The sequence below is a fragment of the Talpa europaea genome (genome assembly GCF_964194135.1).
Source record: "Talpa europaea genome assembly, chromosome: 9".
Taxonomy (NCBI): domain Eukaryota; kingdom Metazoa; phylum Chordata; class Mammalia; order Eulipotyphla; family Talpidae; genus Talpa; species Talpa europaea.
This window is the reverse complement of record NC_140076.1, coordinates 30,583,086-30,601,803: the sequence shown is the minus strand read 5'-3', so window position 1 is coordinate 30,601,803 and position 18,718 is coordinate 30,583,086. Positions and strand designations below refer to the sequence as shown.

General features: G+C 39.4%; 1 protein-coding gene across 2 annotated transcripts in view; it reads left to right on the top strand.

The window, feature by feature from the left end:
• The window catches only part of AGBL4 (AGBL carboxypeptidase 4), a gene marked incomplete at both ends in the record, with an annotated part of 969,197 nt that overhangs the window by 530,015 nt on the left and 420,464 nt on the right, over nt 1–18,718 (top strand). For both annotated transcript variants that reach the window (XM_084242049.1, XM_084242048.1), the window contains one exon: nt 2,793–3,009. In XM_084242049.1, coding sequence (XP_084098175.1) covers nt 2,793–3,009 — 217 coding nt within the window. The remainder of the gene's footprint in view (nt 1–2,792; nt 3,010–18,718) is intronic.

The window sequence follows — 18,718 nt, the reverse complement described above, 5'->3', positions numbered from 1 at the left end:
GAGCACAGACTTTGGACTTGCACTCCCCTTACCTCATATGGGCTGTGCTGCTTGTGACCTTGTTACCTCAGGGAAAACTTTTTTTTTTTTACCTCTCTGAGCTTTGATTTTCTTCTCTGTATTAATGGGATGTGAATAGCCCCTAGCTCATCCTTATTATGAGGATTAAATAATAATGCATATAAAACACTTAGCCTGAGACATAGTGGAAATATATTAAGTGAAATAAAAGGAAAATCAGGAGTGCATTCCAAATTAGTAATATGTTTATCCAACATAATGCCAGACCACTTTGCATTACTTGTAAGTCCTCGTGAATTTGACCTGCTGAGTCCTTTTCAAAAAGGTTTTGTTGGTATCCTTAGCAATGTCTGGAAAATCTAAGCTATGAGCAGCATCACAGCTTCCTTGAATGATTATCCTGGGGCCCATTACCTTCACTCTGTCTGCAAATCAGGTTAGGCATCTGACCCACTCAGGAGAGATCTGGGACAGCTGCCAGCATTAGATGAATGCTTCTGATAGCATTTAATCAAATTTGGTGGAGATAGTAGGCTCTCAGAGTCAACTTGCTGAACTTGGCATGAATAGGACAAAAATAGGAGTGGATTTAAAGCATGGATCCTGACCAGAATATACTAGTAAATAGAGAGCTGGAAATATTGACACTATAACCTGAGGGGCCTATGATTGTAGGAATCACCTGCACATAAAGACATTGTCCCTCTGTGCTCCAGGCGACTAAGACTCAGACCTCACGGTCAGGGCCAGAAGCGACTACCACAGATCATTGGCTGCAGACCTCAAGGCTGCTTTCACTGGTGTTCTTGAATATGAATCTGGAATCCTGAAACTTGCTTTTTCCACCAGGCTCACATTCCTGCATCTTCGATCACATTACAAAAGTAGACCATACTCCCTTCTCCTTCTGTCCTTTCTGCTGTTCTAGTTTGTTTTTCTCTCTCTAATCTTGACTTTCCACTGCTCCCTTTTCTATCCAAACCTTTATGTTTTCCACTTTTTTCACTGAAACTAAGGTACAAGGTGAATATTCCCTTTGAACCCTAAGTCATTTCTTTCACTGTTTCCTTGGCCACTTTTCTTAGCCACACTGCTTGTTACATGTTATTTAGCAAACATTTGTTGAATAAAATAATGAGGCTATTATTTTCCCCCATTGCCCTCACAGGAACTGCTCCTTTTCCTCTACTCCTTTGTACAGAAGGATCAAAATGGGATGACTTCCCTCTTCACTTCCCATATACCTTCCAGATAATTTTTTCCTCTATCTTATCACTGGAAGTCCCAAAATGTCAACATAGGAAGACTTAGAGTAGCAGTCTGGTTACCAGGGAAAAGTGCCCAGGAGGCTCATTTTTAAACTGTTGTTATTTGTGTGTCTTTTCTTTTCCAGATGGCTTTGGGAGAAGGAGGCACATGAACTCTGTTGGTGGGTCTTAGCATAAACCTAGCCAGCCTTCAATACTACCACTTACTACAAACTGCTGTATGGACAAGCTTACCTCTCACCCTGGGCAGACTTGGAATGACACCATATTAGGAAAAAAGATTGCATACTAATCAATGACATGTCATAATGTTTTAGTAGCTCTTAACAGTTTTCTCTAACAGTTCAACCTGCAGCCATTACCATTTTTGTTTTTCTGGACTTCATCTCCTACCCCTCCTTGAACTCTTCTCCATATGCTCTTATGCCTCTTAGCTTCTCAGTTGAATGTCAGGGCTCTATAATTTAGCCTAACATCCTCCATCCACTGCCAGAATACCCCAGAAACAAATTTGCTGTTAAGGAGCTTCTGAACATATCATAGTGAATGAGACTTAGGAAGCCATCAATATAAAAGCAAGAGTTGCTAGAAAATACGGGAGTTTGGAGTTGTCAGTGGACAATCATGGACATGGCACAGTTTGAGATGGGTTTGGTAAGACTAACAGGATTTGGAGGAACAGAAATCAGGCATTCTCTGCAGGGAAACAGTGAAAAGTGTCTGTATCATAAAGCATGTGATGGTGCAGAGAGCTCCTGACATGGATGAATCTAATGAAGTTATGTGAACTTTGACTGGAACATTCTGCCTTTTCCCATGTCTGTGTTTCAGTGTTCCTTGTTGGAGAATAAGCATGATGATTTAGCAAAATCACCTACACATCATATTTTAAAGCAGTTTTTCCCAAAGTGCTTCTATGGAAAATTTATCCATGGAAGGCTTTGCAGAAAAATAATACTAATAACTTAATTAGCTTAATTAATATTAGCTTATTTTAAAAGGTCTAAATTAGTAATGTAATACAAAAACCTGACTTTCCTGGGAAAAGTAAACCTCCTGTATATGTGTTATACCATCACACTCTTTATCTTCCCTCAAGGCACTTTAGAGTCTGTAACTGTATTGTCTATTTTTCATATTTTATTGACTGCTGCCCCAATAGAATTTACTCCATGAGGACAGAGATCTTTACCATTACACATCAAGAACCTAGCACAATTCCTGAGAAAGTAATAGGTACTCAAAATAAGTATCAGTGATTAATAAAACCTGTTCACTGTTGTTTAATTTTGCATTGTCCAAACTAGACAGAGGGTGGGGCTGGAATTGGGACAGAGTGCTGCAGTTCTGATCTCTCTTTAATGATACATGAAATATATTGTTTTTCCTTGCTACCATCTAGGTTTCTAGATGTTACTGTTTTTCTCATTTTTCCTATTTATTACATTTTGAAACTCGAATGGTTGTCTGATATACCCAAATTTCTTTCTTTGTATCTTTCAGGCAACGGCTGCCACCTAAAAATGTTTACTACTATCGCTGCCCGGACCATAGGAAGAATTATGTGATGTCCTTTGCATTTTGTTTTGACCTAGAAGAAGATATTTACCAATTTGCTTACTGCTACCCATATACATACACTCGCTTCCAGCATTATCTTGACAGCCTGCAAAAGAGAAATATGGATTACTTCTTTCGGGAGCAGCTGGGTCAGAGCGTGGTAAGGCCCATTCAGAATCCGGCAGCCTTGGGGGAGGAGCTTGGCGAAGGGTATTTATAGAATGCAATGTTGGTGTGTTTCCATTGGTGCTTTGTAGATTATGTGCTCTGACACTGGATTTCCTGCCTCCTTCTTTCATTGTTATGGACTCTGATGATTCTGTTGAGCTCACTCAGCTAATACCAAGAGAATATCTGAAGCTCTTTTATTTAGTTACATCTGTAAAATTTCTTTGTCACATAAAGTAACATATTCACAAGGCTTAGAATTTGGACACATTGGAAGGACTGGAAGGACATGCCTTGTTCGCCTACCATATTTTACTTCACCCTCTTCCTCTTCCCTTTCACTGTTAAACCCAGGATCTGAAGCTGTGCTTAACAATAGATGCATAGGTTTTGTTCTCTGTGCTCAGCAATACTTTGGTTGCTAGTAAGGAACAAGCAGGTGATAATTTGATTTTATGTTTCATTTTTCAGTAAGTATGAATCATGCCCCTAAAATTGAGCTGTCTTTAAAGGTCTTAAATGAGGATATTGATAGAATTTCCAGTATATTCTACACTCGGGCTTCTACTGGGTATTGGTAAGAAAATGTACTCTTCCTAGTGACTATGGGTCCCACATAGTCCACCTGGCAGTGAGTCCCCCTTCTAAACAAAAGTTTTCAAGACTCAGCTGTCTGAAATGTAGAGTATGGCCCACAGACCCCCAAAAAAAGAGAGACCTAAAGAGGGCCTGTATATGGGTTAGGCCAAATCTGGTCTTGAAAGCTAGTGGTCATGATGGTATTATGAGGTCCTGTATGCACTAAGGATTTGGTAATTTTCTTCCACTACTCCAACCTCTTCTTAATAGTAGCTTCAGTGGATACCATGTATAAATGGTGCCTAAATATTTCTAACTAAAAATTGGGACACATGGTGTATCAGTCAGCGTGCTAACAGTAGACAGATGGCAGCTTCTCATTAGGCTAATTTGAGGAGGACTTAATAAATGGACTATTTACAAGGTATGGGCAGTGTACAGAGGAACCACAGGGTATAGGACAGTTCCCTGGGGATAATAATAGTGCAAAATGTATGAAAGGAAGAAATGTTTAACAGAATCCAATAGAAGAGGGTCAGGTAATGGCTCACCACAAGTAGAATATGACCTTCAGTTGAGGAACAAAGTTAGCCTGAGATGACTCCATGGGGGGAAGAGCTAAAAAAAAAAAAAAAAGACACAGATTTCATTCTCATTCTTCTCTGTTTTCCTGCCAGGGGTTCCTGTTGACACAGACAATAATGAGGATGCAGGAGAGTCCTCTGTTGCAATCCATATAGATAAGCCTCTCTGGGCAGAGAAGAAAATAGAGAATTACAAAGAATGGCTATAGAGAGGCAAATAGAACATATTAAGCACATGTGCTCTGATCAACAATACAATACTGTAAACAGTGAGATTATTTCATATGGGACTGGCAGAGAAAGTCTGAAATGATTGTTTTCCAGACATATAAACTGTGATATTGAATTAAGAAAGTGAGAATTTCATTCAATACCCATGATGTTTAAGGACAAAACTTGTACATTTCTTTTCTGTGTCCAACTGAGGCCCCTCTTAGATTTATGCCAGGCAGGATATAGGTGTACCTCGAATAACTATTGAATAAATAATTGAATGAATGAAAGAATAAATTAAGATCTGTCTAGAGCTAAGAGCATCAGAAAACTAATAGGAATAATAGGTTAAGTTAATAACTAATATCCAGAATACATCTTAAAAGAAAAACAACTTGACCAAGATAGTTTATTTCTCTTCCTTGATGTAGGTACTCCAGAGCTGATGATGTAATTGTGCTCCTTAAAGGCCTTAGAGAGTTGTGGTTCTTCGAGCTTTTCTGCTATCTCTGGGACATGGCCCTTAATCTTAAGATCCGGTGTGGAATTCTATCATCACAAGCATGTGCCAGCATATGAAGCATATGAAGGAACATGGGGGGAGAAGAAGATGTAGTTATGTGGCACTTTCACTTGTTATGCCATTTAATAAAACTCAGGTTCACATTTAACTTTAGGATGAGAAATACAGTCCATTCTGGGTGATCATGTTTCCAGTAAAAACTGACAGTCCTATAAGATATAGAGCACAACCTAAAATCTTTGCCACAGGAAACCTGAGTTCTGCCTCCAGCTCTAATATCAAGTTACTTGTATGACTTTGAATGTTATTTCTCCTTGCTGGAGACAGGTTTTTAATGTAGAAAATGAGAAAAGGAGGACTTGATTAGCGATTTTAAAATTATTCTTCGAGGAATTCCTCAGGCAGAAGCTAAATAAGTTGAGACCCCCTATCCTACTTCAGAACCTATGAAAGGTGCAGTGGGAATACATAACAAAGTTATGCAAGTCTTAGTGTGTGCTTCTAGAAATTTATCCTGTACCAGAGGAAATAACATGTTCAAACAGTTCTAATGTCTTTAAAGTATACAATTAAGGGTTTCATGAGTTGTTTAAAGAGCTAATAATGGTCACGTTATATACCATAGAGATGGACTTTTAGCTGAATCATAAAAGATATGTAGGATTACTGAATACAGAGCTGGAGAGTAGGTAGTCCAAAGAATAAGAAATAGTCTGATTTGTTGTATGGCAGTAGTTGATTAGAAATCTAGTTTGATTAAAATCTAAAGGAAAATTGGAGTCAAACTATGAAAAGTCTTGATTGTCATATTAAGAAATTGTAGCTATACTGATTATTCAGATTCAAAACACAGATGCTGGCTCAGGCACTTTAGATATAGTATCATGCTTATTTTTCACAACATCTTTAGGAGTAGGCAGAATTTTCCCACTTGGGGGAATAAATAATCTAAAGCTAAAAGGATAAATACATAGTTAGTTTATATCAGGGCCAAAATTTAAACCTATGACTTCTAACACCATGTCTTTTTTTTTTTTTTTAAAGATTTATTTATTTATTTATACAAGCATTGGGCACAGTCGGAAGCACGGGAGGGTGAGAGAATTTACCAGAGCCAGAGGGGAGAGCAGAGCAGGCAGAATGATGAGGTACACTGCTGAAGGGAGCAGCGGGCAGCAGGAGAGGTCTGCGCGCCATGTGGGACCCTTGCCCGGGGCCGGGGATCAAACTGGTGCTGCAGAGGCTGTGCGCAGCCTTGCAACCCAGCACTCAACCACTGCGCCACCAGGGAGGCCCCCTAACACCATGTCTTGATCCTATAATGAGCCTACTGATGCTTCTTCATTGGGTCTACTGAGATCTACCATAGGTTTTTGAGAAAGAGGTTATTATATCCAAAGCAGCATCTTAAGAAAGTGAAGTTAATGGATGTGCAGGGTATACCTATGCTGGCTAAACTAGGTTAGGGTTACTCTGTGGTTTACTTCATTCCTCCTGTTCTGGACCTCAAAGCAGATACCAGAGACTTAAAGGCTTTCTGGCATCCTATAGCAAACAGGACAACTCTTGGTTACCAGGGCGTTTGATATGGTTCATTTCTGAAGGCACCACTATAATTAGTTAATCCTTATTCATTTGGAGGGAGGATAATTACAAGTGGGAAGGCTAAACATGCCAACATCTAGATCTTAAGGATAGCAGGCAAGAAGAAAGGTTTTGAATTTCTAGTGCTGAAATTATTAATCACCATAGGCATAGCTGCCACTGCTACTAATTATATCATAGAAAATACATTTTATTTTGTTACTCACCAGTGGCCCCTCTTACCAGACCAAGCAAAATCTCTTTATGCATTCAACAAAGCCATGATCTGACATTTAAGATAAAAACATCATGGGAAAGATATTTTTCCTTGTTTCAGCAGCATTATTGAGGTATAATTTAAGTACCATAAACTCTACCCATTATAAGGGTGCAATTCTATGATTTTTAGTAAATTTATAGAGCTTCACAACTATTACCACAACCCATTTTTTTAGAACATGGCCATCAAATGAACAGTTCCCTTAGTAGGGAACACACAGCCCCGAGGAACTCTGATCTGCAATATGACACTATAAATTTGCCATTTCTGAGCATTCCGTATATGTCATGCCGTCATCTCTTGCATCCAACATCTTTTACTTAGCATTGGATTTTGCGATTCATCTATGTTGTAGCATGTATCAGTAGTTCACTTATTTTAAGTGCTGAATAATATTCTATTGAAAAGAAAGACCACATTTTGTCCCTTCTCTGGTTGATGGACATTTGAATTTTTCCCAGTTTGGAAGAATTTAAGTAATGCTATTATGAACATTCATGTACATGTCATTGAATGGCCAAATAATCACATTCTATTAGGTAGATTTCTAGGAGTAGAATCATTTGCACTGTGTAGAAACTTTACATTCAATTTTAAAAAAATCTATCAAACTGTGTTATAAATTAGTAGTGTCATTATACATACCTACCCATAATGGAGTGAGGAGGGTTATAGTTTCTTCATTCACTTGCTATCAGTTGCAACCTTCTGTATTTTTTAAGTATAGTCTTTTTTGTGAGTGTATAGCAGTATCTCATCATGGTTTTAATATGTGATGCCCTAATGAGTAATTATGTTGACTCTTTTATCATGTACCTATTTGTCATTCTTTTTTTTTTTCTATGGTAATGTGTCGGTTTAAATTTTTCCACTTTTTTTGAGTTTATCCTGTCCTTCGTTTCAAAAAGAATTTATGAATGGTTAAATAAATACATAAAATTTAGCAAGAAAAGATAAAATTCATTAGATTATAAAAAGTATGACAAAGTTAATAGATAATCCAAAGTGAAGTTAGGACATCATTGAAAGGTCACATCTTGGCCTAGTGTTTAGCATATAGTAGATATTCAAAATTTATTGATTGCTAAAAATAACAAAAATTTATTGAGCATTTTTCATGTATTAGAGCCTGTCGATAAAGGCAAAAGTTACGTTATTTTGTTTCATCCTCATATTCACCTTTAAGTGAGTTTTTTTAAATATTTATTTATTTATGTATACAAGAAATGGGTGTAGGCCAGACGTGTGGGAGGTGAGAGGATTCACCAGAGACAGAGTGGAGAAGCAGAACAGGCAGATCTACTGAAATGCACTGCTGAGGGGAGCAGTGGGTGAGACAGGAGAGGTCTGCTGTGCCATACATGGGTAATCTTTCTGGCTGGGGATAGAACTTAAGTTACAGTGGCTGGTGATAGCTTGATAGCACTGTGTCTTTAACCCCTGCACCACCAGGAAGGCCCCTGAATTGAATTCTATCATTATCCTCACTCTATAGATGCTTACACTGAGCTTCGAAGAATGTTCGCCTACTTTTTAAAATTTAAGTTGTTGGTATTCTTAGAATGAGTTTTGAGAATTCTTCACTTATTCTAGATGCAACTTCTTTTCAAATAGCCTCCATGTATGTCTTGTCTTTTACTCATTCTCTTAAGCATGTTTTTTTTTTATAAATTTTATGAATTTTTTCTCTATGGATCATGCTTTTGGTATTATATCAAGACCTATTTTCCAAACAGAGGATCATAAAAATGTTCTCATATAATTATCTCTTCTGAAGTTTTTATAATTTTGGCTTACGTTTAGGTCTTTGATACACTTTGAACTAATTTTTCATGTTGGTATGAAGAACCTAAGTTCATTTTTTTTTTGCATATGGATATCCAATTATGCAAGCACTACTTGTTGAAAAAATTAATCTTTACTTGTGAATTATCTTGGCACTGTTCTTCAATGCCTCTGCTCAATTTTCACCCTACCACCTCCCCCCCATTATCAAGTCTGGATTCCCAGGGAATCAACTCTATATGTCTGTATAGGTTAGTGATCAGCTATAATTTGACCTTGGGTTATACTCACCTACCTTGAGCTCATAAGACTTCCATCTCTGTTGATGGACCTGCGGGCGGTTAGGACGAACATAGGCCAAGTTCCTGTTAAGGCAATTTTCAAATCTGCCCTGACTTTGACTTATCCTATTGTGCCTCCTGCATGCATATATGCAGCCTCAGGGTGGCTCAGGGTACCACTAGATTGAGCCTTCTCGGGTCTCTGTTGAGCTTGCACCTCGCCTCTGCCAGGGATATTCTTGCCCCATCTGAGCCACTCTGGGCTCTCCTCATTTAACCATGTCTGTGACAAATGATTCTATACACAATGCTGCTGGGTATGGGCACTGCCCACTTACCAATTGAAGCAAGTCCCTTTTGCCATGACAGAAAAGTTGCCTGTCCTCACAATCTGGCCTGCTCTAGCAGAACCATGCATTCATAAAGTTTGAGGGAAGATGGAGTGACTCAAGAACAGAATGTGAAAGATCCTGATTACCTGAAGTTCGGTAGTTTTTCAAGAATAATAGTTTTAAGATTGCTGTATACCTTCGCTCAATTTTCACATATTCAAAATGCTTATTGGTATCAATTTTGTTCAGATATACATTTGTTTTAGGAGATAGGAGTTATCAATCATCTCATTCTACCAGAATTGAAGTAGCATTTAATTGACAAACATTAATTTCATCTTATAGGATTTGTACTATCAGACATAATGAAATAAGATTATTTTCATGTCATTGAACTAAGTATTTGAATAGTTAATTGTGTATTTGTATGTGTGTGTTGTAATAATTAAAAGGCAAGAGTCATTGTCATACTCAGAAATACCTGCCAAAAAGAAGTGTTTAACAAAGAAAATAATATGGTAGTATATTTTAGGTGGTATTATCTAAGCTCCACCACCGGCTAGCTCCATGACCTTGAAAAAAGCACTTTTCCTCTAAGGATCTCAGAAAGTCAGGCCAAATTATTTTAAGCATCCCTTCCAGTGCCAACATAGGTCATGGTTCACATATTCTCAATGTCCTGATTGCATGTTCTATCTGAGTCACACATATCATTTTTCCTCTTATAATGTGCATTATTTCATAATGGCATTCACTGAATACTTAGCATGTGCCAGGCCCAGTGTTACATAGTATTTATGTATTATATTACCCCCTTATTGTGTAGTTAGTTGTGGTAGTATTTATTGTGTAGCATTTATTGGAATTTATTGTGTAGTATTTAGTGGTAGTATTTATGTATAGTAGTTATTGGTATTACTAAATACCTACCATGTGGCCAGCACAATGTAGGCTCTGGAATACAGAGGTAAAATCAGGCAGAAAAAAACTAAGAATCTGGTAGATGGCAGGGGCAAGGGTAGGTGAAGGAAGCTGAATCATGTAGCTGAAGTGAAGAAGCTGGAGAACGTCATATAATCAGAGAAATCCAGAAAAACAGCCTGAGGAGCAAAGTGAACAAGAACAGGAACATCTGATAAAATTTCAAGATATAGGACTTGGCAGCTTCTACTATAGTTCATGTGTGGAAAAGCCAAGCTCTCAGAAAGGAGCTGAGGGAATTGTTGACCTTGTACAAAGTAAAGGCATGAACAGGAGTAAAGCCACAGAAAGGAGGCAAGAGAAAGGACCAGCACCATTCTGACCAGCATGATAACTTCAAATAAGGTAGTGCCTTTCTGTTCTTTCTGTTCCTTCCCCTTTGTTCTTTCTTCCCCTTTGAAGTAAAACATCACAGAGTTGCAGCTGGCAATATGACCAAGCAAATGTATGAAAAATAATTACATCTTTTGGCTGAGTTTTAAATTGAGTAATTGTTGGAAGTTAGTAATCTCAATTATCAACCCCTAATCCACCTCTCAGGAGATTCCATGGACCCCATCTGCACCAAACCTTGTCCTGATCAGACACTCGAAATTAAGCAAGCTTAGTGGTTTTGGCCCCCCTCCAGCAGACCACTTCACAAGACACCACCCTCTTGGCATGGTTTTTGCTGTTCCCTCCAAAAGGAATCCAAATTAATTAGAGACAGATATGTCCTCTCAGCATCTGGCTGAGGGGCTTCTAGTATATACAGGTGACCCATCCAGTCCAGACCTCAGTCCTGGGTGAACAAGGGTTGTGGAAAGGAGATCATGGGAATTTGGTTCTGGGGTCTTCCTCTGCTAGAGTGAGGAGGCAGCCTGATTCACCTCAAGCTGCAGACCCAGACTCCCACGCACCTGCTCCAAACCTGGGTCTCCTCGTTGAGCAAGTGCATCACCGCATCACTGTCACTCTAGTTGCCCATCCCAGAAACCTGTGCCTGTGCTCTTTAACTTCTTTTTATTCATTCCTACCCTTCTGTCTGTCACAAAAGAAGATCAAGGCTACAACCTAATATCCTTGGAATCTTTCTCTTCCTTATCTCTGCTGCCAGTGCCATACTTCAAACTTTGAACATTGCTCAGGAAATGACAATGGCATCTTTAGCCACAGGGTACAAGATGTGAGGCAAGCAGGCCTCCAGGCTCTCTCTCTATTCTGCTCACATCACCATGTTAGCATTACAGTGGCTACCAGACAGTCCCAGATGTCCTCTAAACCTTGTGCTTTCCTCACCTCCCCACTGTTCTTATGGTATCTGACCAAAAGACAGAGTAACCTCTTCACTGCACACCACCCATCCCTTCAGAGGGATCTGGACTCTGAATCATACCTGAGCGGTCACCTGGAAGGAGGGGAAAGAGAGACTTCTGATAATCAGGCTCTGGGTGCTCTTGTCCTCCCTGCCTCACACACCAGAGCAGCCCTACTTCCTGGCCTTTCCCACAGCTAGTTTGAAATGACTCAGTTGCTAACAATGTTTGCAAGCCTCTCTCTTTCTACAAGTAGGTAGAATGAGCCCTAGAGAAGGGAGGTGACTTTCTTGAGTTACCCAGTGAGTAAAGTGTGCCAGCTCTGCCTGGAATAGCCCAGCAGCTGAGTCTTAGATCGACTCTGTCCACTTCAACCCTCTGCTATTTACTCCCAGTCCCATCTGCCAGGTTTGTTCATTTATCTGTATACTCTTTCTGCAAACTTTAACTGGGAACCTAGCAGACAGAGAGAGGGAAATTAGCAATAGTTGCCTAAGTTAGTAGTGTGGGCTATATGGGTTAGCACCCTAATTTTGCCACCCATTGAACGTGTGACCTTGGGCCAGTTACTTAGCTTTCTCATATGTTAGTCCCTGCTCTCTTAATAGATAGCCAGAGAAAACCTTATTCAGTCATAATTTAAGTAGAAAGATCATCAGGGCTGAAGCCATATTGAGATTTGAAGTTTGGCTCTGCTGCTTGGGTCTTTCAAATGTCACATAATGTCTCCAATCCTCATTTGTAGTTAGGCATTGTGGTTTAGATTCAGGGTTATTGTCATGACAAGAGGCTTTTAGTAGATGTTAGATAACTCATGTGAAAGTGTCTTATGAATTGTAAGTATTTTGATAGACTGCATTTGTAATACCATCTCTCTCTTACCAGATTCTAAGCTCCGTGATGGCATACAATTGCCAGAAAAATGAGAACAGCTAACATTTGTAGAATTGTTACTATGTGCCAGGCATAATTCTAGGTGCTTTGTCTTTTCATTTAGTCAGCTTCAACAACTCATAAAAGCAGGTATTACTGTCACCCCCATTTTGCAAATGAGAAAATTGAGACATAGAGAGGTTAAGTAACTTTCTAAGATTACACAGCTCATAAGTGGCAATGCCTATGTAGAAGAAATCAAGGTGTAGGTTATGGTTGGAGAGTGGACAAGAAATTATAGGAACATAGAAGAGGCTCCTAACCCAATCAGAGGGATCAGAAAAATACTGCCTAGATGAGGAGAAAGACATTTAATGAGTTCAAGAGGATAATATTATGGGGATCTAGCAGAGGCACAGAGTGAAAGACATTTAGAAGGATAAATTATCCTCCCTGTCATGCTCAAGGTTGGCTGATACCTATGGAGAAGAAGATTTCAGGGTGCAGAGAGGAGGAAAGTCCTGGGTCTATCAAGGTGAAAAGTTTAGGGAGGGCTGTGGCTAATAGTGGATCCTAGAATAACTCACCAAGAATAATGCTGCTCCTTAAAGCTATTTTGAGGATCTACTCTGCCTAGAGCAAATTATCATCCTTCAATTCCAAAAGAAAAAGATAAGGGAGGGGAAGAATTAAACCATCCATCAACTAGTTCTGACATTATCTCTGTCATTCCTAAAATACAAAAGTATTGCAGAGAGTGGTTAAAAACTCAGAAAAGTGGGCATGAGGGTGTGACTTTTTAAAGAGTCTTAGGCAAAAGAAAATGGAATCAGTTACAAATCTTTTATCCATTTCCTAACAAAAATGTCCTGTAAATGGACCAGTCATTTTCCTAGAATCCTATTATTTGTATTCAGTGTAATTGTTCCAATGTTAAAAAAAAATTGCTGACTGCAATGTTTGACCTTCTATGAGCTTACAAAAGATCTCAAAAGGTAGACTTCTAAGGCAACTTGCAACATGAGTTTGACCTCAGACCTTGCATCTGACTTTCAAGAAGTTCATATTGTAGTAATCTTGGTGACTGGTGCTAACCAGTGATTTCTTGGGAATAGGATGATGAGGACATGTTGTTCACATGGGAGGAACAAAGCAAAGGGAGGGAAAGAAGGCTAGGAATCACTCCACACCATGGCGGTTGTAATTGAAGATCTAGATGAGATTTGACCGGTGGCCCCTGACTAGAATCTGTGCTCATTCCCAGAGCAAGCTATTGAAATTCCCAGGGAATCCTTTGGCTGGCTACATGGCTGAGGTTATAGTAATCTTCCCCGGGCTCTGCCTGTCTCTGTAGGATTATTTATTGGCATGAGGTGTGTGTTTGTGGGGGTGTAGGGCTTGGGGGTGGAAAAGGGTCAGATGCTACTGGGCAGTGGTTCCAACATTCTCATAGTGAGGTTGCTGCTGCTACTGCCTCACCGCTAACATGCTCACCTCCACTTCTTCCTTCTCCTGCATCTCCATCCTCTCTCTCTTTGGGAAAAAAAAGAAATTATTTAAATGTGATCTGAAGAGCTAAAATTATAAAACCCTTGAAGAAAACATAGGGGTTTAGCCTAACAATCCTGGATTAGGCAATAATTTCTAATATATGACTTCAAAAACATAAGCAGTACAAGACAAATTGGACTTTATCAAAATGTAAAACTTGTGCTGCAAGACATACCTTCAAGAAAATTAAAAGACAATCTACATATTGGTGGCAATATTTTCTAATCAAATATCTAAAAATGTCTTGCATCAAGAATATATAAAGCACTCCTCAACACAATAGAAGGACAAAAGACCAATTTTAGATTGGGAAAGGGGTCTAAATAGACATTTTTCCACAGAAGATACAGACACATCCATTAAGTACATAAAAGGAAACTCAGCATTATTAGCCATTGGGGAAATGTAAATCAAAACCACAGTGAAATATGACATCCCAATCTCTAGGTTGGCTGTAATAAAAGAAGACAAACACTAACCAGTGTTGGGGAGGATGTTGAGGAATTGACACCCTCCTGCATTGCTGGTGAGAAGGAAAATGGTGCTGCTGCTTTGGAAGACATTTGGCAGTTCCTCACAATGCAAAGCACATAGTTACCATATGACCCAATATTTCACTCTTAGATATGCATTCAAGAGAATTAAAAGCATATGCTTATATAAGTACTTATACATGAGTGTTCACAGCAGCAATGGTCATAATAATCATAATGACCAGAAGAATGAGTCAGATGTCCATCAAGTAATGAATAAATAACATTTTATATCCATACAATGGAATATTATTTAGTCATAAAAGGAAAAATGTATTAATATATAATATAACATGGGTTTTATTCTTTTTGTGTCTGTACAGTTGCTGGGTACAACATAAATTCTCAAGAAGTTTTTGTTGAATAGTATATGAATCCATATTCTCTTAAAAGGATAAACTTAAAAATGTTTAGATTCCTCATTGGTCTCCCTAAAGAGATATCATGTAAAAAAGGGAGTATAAATGTCCTACCCTATTTTCTCTATCTCTCTTCTTTTGGACTTAGTAATTAAATGCTGTACTTCTTTTTTCTAAATTCTTTAAATTCCATTCCTCAAATTCACTTTATTTTTCTAACTTATTTACCATAGTTTGGAATTCAAAGATAATTATTTACTAATAAGAGAATAAAAGTATTCTCTTCTCCAAATTGTGTTTTGTACAAAAGGCTGTTTCCAGTGCCTTTCCTGCATTAAAGTGGAAAAACAAGATATTAATATGCACTGAAGCCACTTGAATCAGTCTCCTCGTTTTCATTCAATAATTTTCATACATATTTAAAAGTTTCTTAACTTTGTCTAACTAGGTCAGCAGAATATTACCCAATCTTGATATTGCTTGTCCAAGCTGCCATTTTACAAGAGTTGGGGAGAGACAGATGTCGGAGAGTTTTTAATCACGTTCTCGCATTCACGGCAGGCGGCTTAAGTCATGAAATGACCCTGGAAAATTAATCTCTTAACACTTCCCTTTCCCAGCCAAAGAAGCTGAAGCCTCAGGTCTGTAACCTCTGCTAGTATGGCCTAAGTTTCTTATTGGGAATCTAATGCTCTTTGCATTGTGACAGAGGAGTCTTGTAGTCATGTTATTTGCCATTTTCTGCCCATATACATTTATCAGTCAGGCTCTGCTTTTACCTCATCTCAGGTAGTGATGTCACCTTCAGGGCTAATAGTAGGTTGCTATTATTATCCCCTCACACAAATGAAGAAACCAGAGCTTAGGCTAACTTGTTTGTGTGAGCTCACATAGCTAGTTAATAATAAGGTCTATTGCCAGGTCTAACTTCAAATTTTATGTTCCCTGTTTGTCATGGATCCCTTAACTGACTACTTCTGTGTTACTAGGGAGATCTAATGGGATCGTGGAAGTACTTACTCAGCAGTGGGGAAAGCTTTATACTTTTGAGTCTGCAGAGTTCTTTCTCAAAATAAAATGCCTCTGGGGTTCTATTTTGTCTCCTTCCTGGCTTGTCTCAGGATCTGGCCTAACTCTGACCGTGCCCCTACCCTTTCTCTAGAGTCTTTAGAGACTTCCTGTCTTTAAACTAGTTTGGAGGCTAGTTGAGTCCTTCTAACTTCATTCTCTATATCTTGCTCCCGAAAATACAAGGCCACAGAACTTCTATTTTAGGGTTTTGTGTTACACTCTGTAGGTATAGATTGGGAAACCAAGTCACAGACAAACGTATAAACAAGATGAGTTAGCTCTCTGGATTCTCTTGGTCTCAGTTCTTGCTTGGGGATCATGTTCCTCCTCAGTTATTTCTAAGTAAATGAAGCTCATCCAGCTTCCCTTCCTTCAAGCTCATCCAGCTTCCCTTCCTTCAAGCTCACCTTAGATCTAGGAAGGCTTCTTCCTTGAGGAACCCTGCTCTGTGCAGTTTGAGGCCTCAGTGTGGTCAGGAAGAATCACAGATCTTCCTCAGTACTGAAGCTTCTCATATAAATGAATCTCTTCCCTGTCCAACCCAGCTGTACCCAGGGATGATCCTTTCTGGTATTTTTTTTTTCTCTTATAACTGATGATTCCCAAATGAGACACATGATCACCTGTCAAAGGTGCCACAGAGATGATCCCTCTCCTAGGATAGAGAGTATGGCTGAGGTTCTTGATAATAACTTATAAGGGTGAGGTAATTTTGTGATAATGTATCTATACTTTCTTTGAAGAGTTGAAAGTGCCATAGCTATGTGAGAGGGTGCTGTTTTATTAAAGCTATTAGTGATAATGATAGTGACAACAATAACCACCATGGTAACATTAGCCTTGTACTTTTTCAAATGGAAGAAGAATGTGGAGGTTTTGGAGTCAAAGAGATTAGTGTCTGAATCTCAGTGTCACTGCCAATTCACAACCAAATTAAGCAAATTATATCACATTACGCAGCCTGTTTTTTCACTTACACATTTGGAAAAATAACACTTAATTTCAAAGTATTTGTCAGGAGTAATATAAAACAAAGTCAACATCTCCTGAGTGCTTATATATGTAACACACAGTACAAGCTAAGCTGTTGGCATGTAAAATCTTGTGTAATTCTTACAACAGTCTTTTGAGGCCTATTCTGTTGTGCTGTCCATTTTAAAGATTAGGACATAGAGGAATTAATAAAGTATAGAGGAATTAATTAACTTACCAAAGATCACACATTTAGTAGTGGTAGAGATGGTACTTATGAACTAAGGCTAAGCAATTTGTCTCATGGCCTGTGATATAAACAAGTAAGGCCTATGAAACAGTTGCCGTATTGTCTGGTACATGTTATTACTTAATTGGTAATTGCAGTTGAACAAAATATTGAATTTCTAAAGAACTACACAAAGTAGAGTTTAAAAAATAAATAAAAAACAAAACAGGGGCCTCCCCGGTGGTGCAGCGGTTGAGCGCCAGGTTGCGAAGCTGCCCGCGGCCTGTGCAGCGTTGGTTCCATCCCCGGCTGCTCCCCGGCCACCGGAGGAGGGTCCCACATGGCGCGCAGACCTCTCCTGCCACCCACTGCTCCCCTCAGCAGTGTACTTCGGTCCTTCTGCCTGCTCTGCTCCCCGCTCTGGCTCTGGTGAATTCTCTCACCCTCCCACACTTCTGACTGTACCCAGTGCTTGTATAAATAAATAAATAAATCTTTAAAAAAAAACATTTATTTATGCACATAAGAACTGGGGTACAGGCCAGAGGTGTGAAGGTTGAGAGGATTCACCAGAGACAGAGTGGGTAGCAAAACAGGAGACTGAAGTATACTGCTGAGGGGAGCAGCGGGCGAGACAGGAGGAGGTCTGCTGCTCCGTGTGGGTAGTTCCCAGGCCAGCCTGGGATTGAACTCATGCTGCAGAGGCTGCAGATAGCTTCACAGTGCTGTACTTAACCCCTTGCACCTCCAGGGAGGCCCCAAAGTGGAGTTTTTTGCTGTTGTTGCTATGAAAATGTGTGAACTTGTATCTCTAAATCATGTAAGTGTTGTTAGCCAATGTTACTGCAATAAAGAAGAATACAATAAAAAGTTATTAATTAAAAAAACCTGAGTTAAGGGCCTCCCCAGTGGTGCAGAGGTTGAGCGCAGGGTTGTGAAGCTGCCCACAGCCTCTGCAGCGCTGGTTCGATCCCCAGCTGCTCCCTGGCCACTGGAGGAGGGTCTCACATGGCGCACAGACCTCTCCTGCCACCCACTGCTCCCCTCAGCAGTGTACTTCGGTCCTTCTGCCTGCTCTGCTCCCTGCTCTGGCTCTGGTGAATTCTCTCACCCTCCTGCGCTTCTGACTGTACCCAGTGCTTGTATAAATAAATAAATAAATGTTAAAAAAAAACACCTGAGTTAATTTAGAAATACAGTGGCATTAATACAGAGAGAGATAGAAAAAAAGACCATTCCTGCACTTAGCTAGGAATACCTAAAAAGTAGCTTTTATAGGAGAAAGAATTGTGATTTGGTATTTACCTGGTCGCTTTGATCAAGATAGGAAACTACTGTTAGTGATCTTGGCTCCAGATGATTTATTTTAGGAGGTCTAAATTATTCACTTGCAATGCTACAGGCATTACATTGATCAGAAAAAGAAATGCCAGCACAGCTTCCCACTTGTGCTGACTGTGGGTTGGGCTGGTCTAAGAGGAGAAACAGTTTTCTTTGAGGTGGGGTCTCCTCACACAGATACCATTGTGTATGAGGAGGGAAAGAAGGCATGTGTTATTTTCCCCTCTGGAAGTCTCTGCAGAATAGAATTTGTCCTTGTATGGCTATAACCAGCCTCTCATCCGAGAGCAAGGCTTTCTACAACATGCCAATGAAGAGCTATCCAGTCTGCACAG